The sequence below is a fragment of the Mesoplodon mirus genome, assembly GCF_964341445.2.
Source record: "Mesoplodon mirus genome assembly, chromosome: 10".
Lineage (NCBI taxonomy): Eukaryota > Metazoa > Chordata > Mammalia > Artiodactyla > Ziphiidae > Mesoplodon > Mesoplodon mirus.
The window spans coordinates 91,202,608-91,205,351 of record NC_138986.1 but is presented as its reverse complement, the minus strand read 5'-3'; the positions used below and the strand labels follow the sequence as shown (position 1 = coordinate 91,205,351).

General features: G+C 40.9%; 1 protein-coding gene across 1 annotated transcript; it reads left to right on the top strand.

Annotated features, from left to right (window-relative positions):
- Positions 1-1,205: 1,205 nt before the first annotated feature.
- LOC309811204 (low molecular weight phosphotyrosine protein phosphatase-like) lies at positions 1,206-2,329 on the top strand (the record flags this gene model as incomplete). Its single annotated transcript, XM_082633792.1, has 2 exons — positions 1,206-1,676; positions 2,192-2,329. 2 exons carry the CDS (start codon positions 1,206-1,208, stop codon positions 2,327-2,329), a joined length of 609 nt encoding a protein of 202 aa, XP_082489918.1.
- Between the last annotated feature and the right edge of the window lie 415 nt (positions 2,330-2,744).

The following is a 2,744-nucleotide window of genomic DNA, read 5'->3' as shown; positions in this document are numbered from 1 at the left end:
AATGAAGGCACCCATGTATCAGAGAGCAACAAAATAGTTTCAAAAGTAAGTGAACACTTTCCTGGGATAGTGGAGTTCCCTAACTCCTTCCTAGGCTCTGAAGAAGTCAGGGAATTCTAAGGTTGAAGAAGTTCAATAACTTGGTTTTTAATCCTCAGCCCGTAGTAATAGACAACAGAGATATAGATAGATATAATGTGAATATAGATATATAGATGCCTGTGGTTAAGATATATTAATCAAAGAATAATGTTTAGCCAAAAATCTCTAATTCCAACCTAAGACTATTCAATTTTATGCAAAGGGCCAGAGTTATTTCTTATTTAATAATTAAATATTCTAATGTATGTCCTTCTATCAGATTGACAACTTAGACACTAAGTAGAAAGTATTCCTTACTTCCATAAATGATTTTTTTAACTTATTTTTATTCTGTCTTATGAGTTTAATCTCACATGTCGGAAGTAACAAGACTGGAGGTGGGCAGAGCTCAGAAGTGTGAGGTGGAGCATGGGTTTCTTTGAACAATAATTAATCTCCATTCCAAGTAATTTTCATCATTCTATTCTCCAAATTTCTAGGAAATATTTACCCACCAATTGCAAGCCACAAAACAATGTGAAAGCACAAAATAACAAAGAAACAAAAAAGATATAAAACCTACCCTGACAATAGGAGACACTAGGAAATAGTCATACAATGTCTTGTCTTAAGAAAGTCTAAGAAATTTAAAGAAGAAAAGGTCTAGCAAAGTGAAAATTATCCCATTTCAAGGAGAATCCAAAGAAAGCATTCATTACATGTAAACACTTTTATATTCTGATTTTTTAAAAAAAAAAAGATAAGAGATTCTGGAGACATTTTTGGTAATAATTGTGGATCAAATTTCTGACTCAAAAGCGTGCCATTTTCTATCTCTTAGCCAAACTTATAGATTTGGCCATTTGACAAATGAAGCCCTTAAATTATAAGATTTTCATGAACTGCAGCACTATGTCTTTAACAAAAATACTACATAAGAAAAAAACAGTTGGACTTAGGCACAACTCTCCTATTCTGAGATTTTGCTAAATTCTGATATACACAATAACTAAATTGGCCGGGAACTGAAGACTTGCTGTCCTTAATTTCACTTTTATGCAAAGGCGAGAATGTCATTCATTCAGGCATCAATCTTAATTAAGACTTCTTGGTGTGGGGGGAAGATGGCCGAGCAGGTGACCAAGTCGGGGGTATTCGCGTGTCTGGGTAACATCTGTCTATTACCTACTGCAGAAGCAGTCTTCAGGAAACTTGTAACTGATCAAAACGTTTCAGATACTTGGAGGATGGACAGTGCAGTGACATCCACGTATGAACTAGGAAACCCTCCTGATTATCGGGGGCGGGCTTGCATGAAGAAGCATGGTACTCCCATGAGTCACATTGCCCGGCAGGTTATCAAAGAAGATTTTGCTGCTGCTTTTGACTGTATACTACGTATGGATGAAAGCAACCAGAGAGATTTGAATAGAAAAAGTAACCAAGTTAAAAACTGCAGAGCGAAAATTGAACTACTTGGGAGCTACGAGCCACAAAAACAACTCATTTTTGAAGATCGCTATGACCGCAGTGATACTTACTTTGAGACCATCTACCAGCAGTGTGTGCAGTGCTGCAGAGCTGCCCTAGAGAAGGTCGGCTGACCCGGGTCCAGTCCTGCATGGCCCAAGCTCATCCCCCCAGCCCGGGGGCTCAGTCGAGTGTCACGGTGTCACCCTTCCCTAGCTCAAGGCCACAGGCCTTTCTTCAGTTGACTCACGTTTCTTACCTTAAAAAATAATTGTAGATGGAAATCAGTTGTGTTTGGCAGAAGAATAAATAAAAATTTTTGATTCAGACCGTTTATGAGGTGAAGAAGAATCAGAAGGCAGTGCTTCCACTGTCCATTTTGGGTGATGTGTGAGGTTTGCCCATCTGCTCAGGGTCAGGCAGTAGTCTGGGCAGAGTAAGTGCGTAAGTAAGCAAGTTGCTTCCACTTGAGTCACCTGTTCATGGAAGAAGCTGGAGGCCCTGCAGCCACAGAGGCCTTGCCCCGCTACCTCCATCTTCAGCAGAGTGTGGGCTCTCCTCCTTGAGGCTGCAGCCCCAAGACAGGTCCCCGTGTGGAGGACTAGATGAGCAACAGCTCTCCTCCACTCACTGTTTATAGTGGGCGACCCGAAATCCTGGGAGGACACACTCACAGATCCGTCTGAGTGACGGTCGCTTAGAAGCAGGGAGAGTTCAGAGGAACGACTTCCAGTCCTCGGTATCGGGAGGGTCCCCGGTGGGAGACGTTGAGTCTTGAACCCACTTGGGCCTGAGGGATGAGCAAGGCAGCTTTCCCACCAGGTCACCACGGGTGGCAGAGGCAGAAACACGGCGAGGTCTTGGCAAGAAAACTGAGCAAACTTGTGTCCGGCTTCTTGTGGAATTGCTCCATGAGATTCTTATCCTGAAAACTTGAGAGGTTAAGTGGATTGAGAATTTGATAATGGTATCCCTAAAAAGTAAAGAATTGAGAAAAAATGTTTCACTGTAACTAGAACATAGGAAAGTAAGGCACTTCGAAAGTTATACCCTAGTGCCCTAATCATTCAGTCATTGCTTAATAATCTCAAAGTAATTTCTTACTCTTTTCTGTTCCTTTTTGTTCATAAATAAATCTTGATAGTTTGATTTCTTTGATGTTTATATATATATATGTGTGTGTGTGTGTGTGT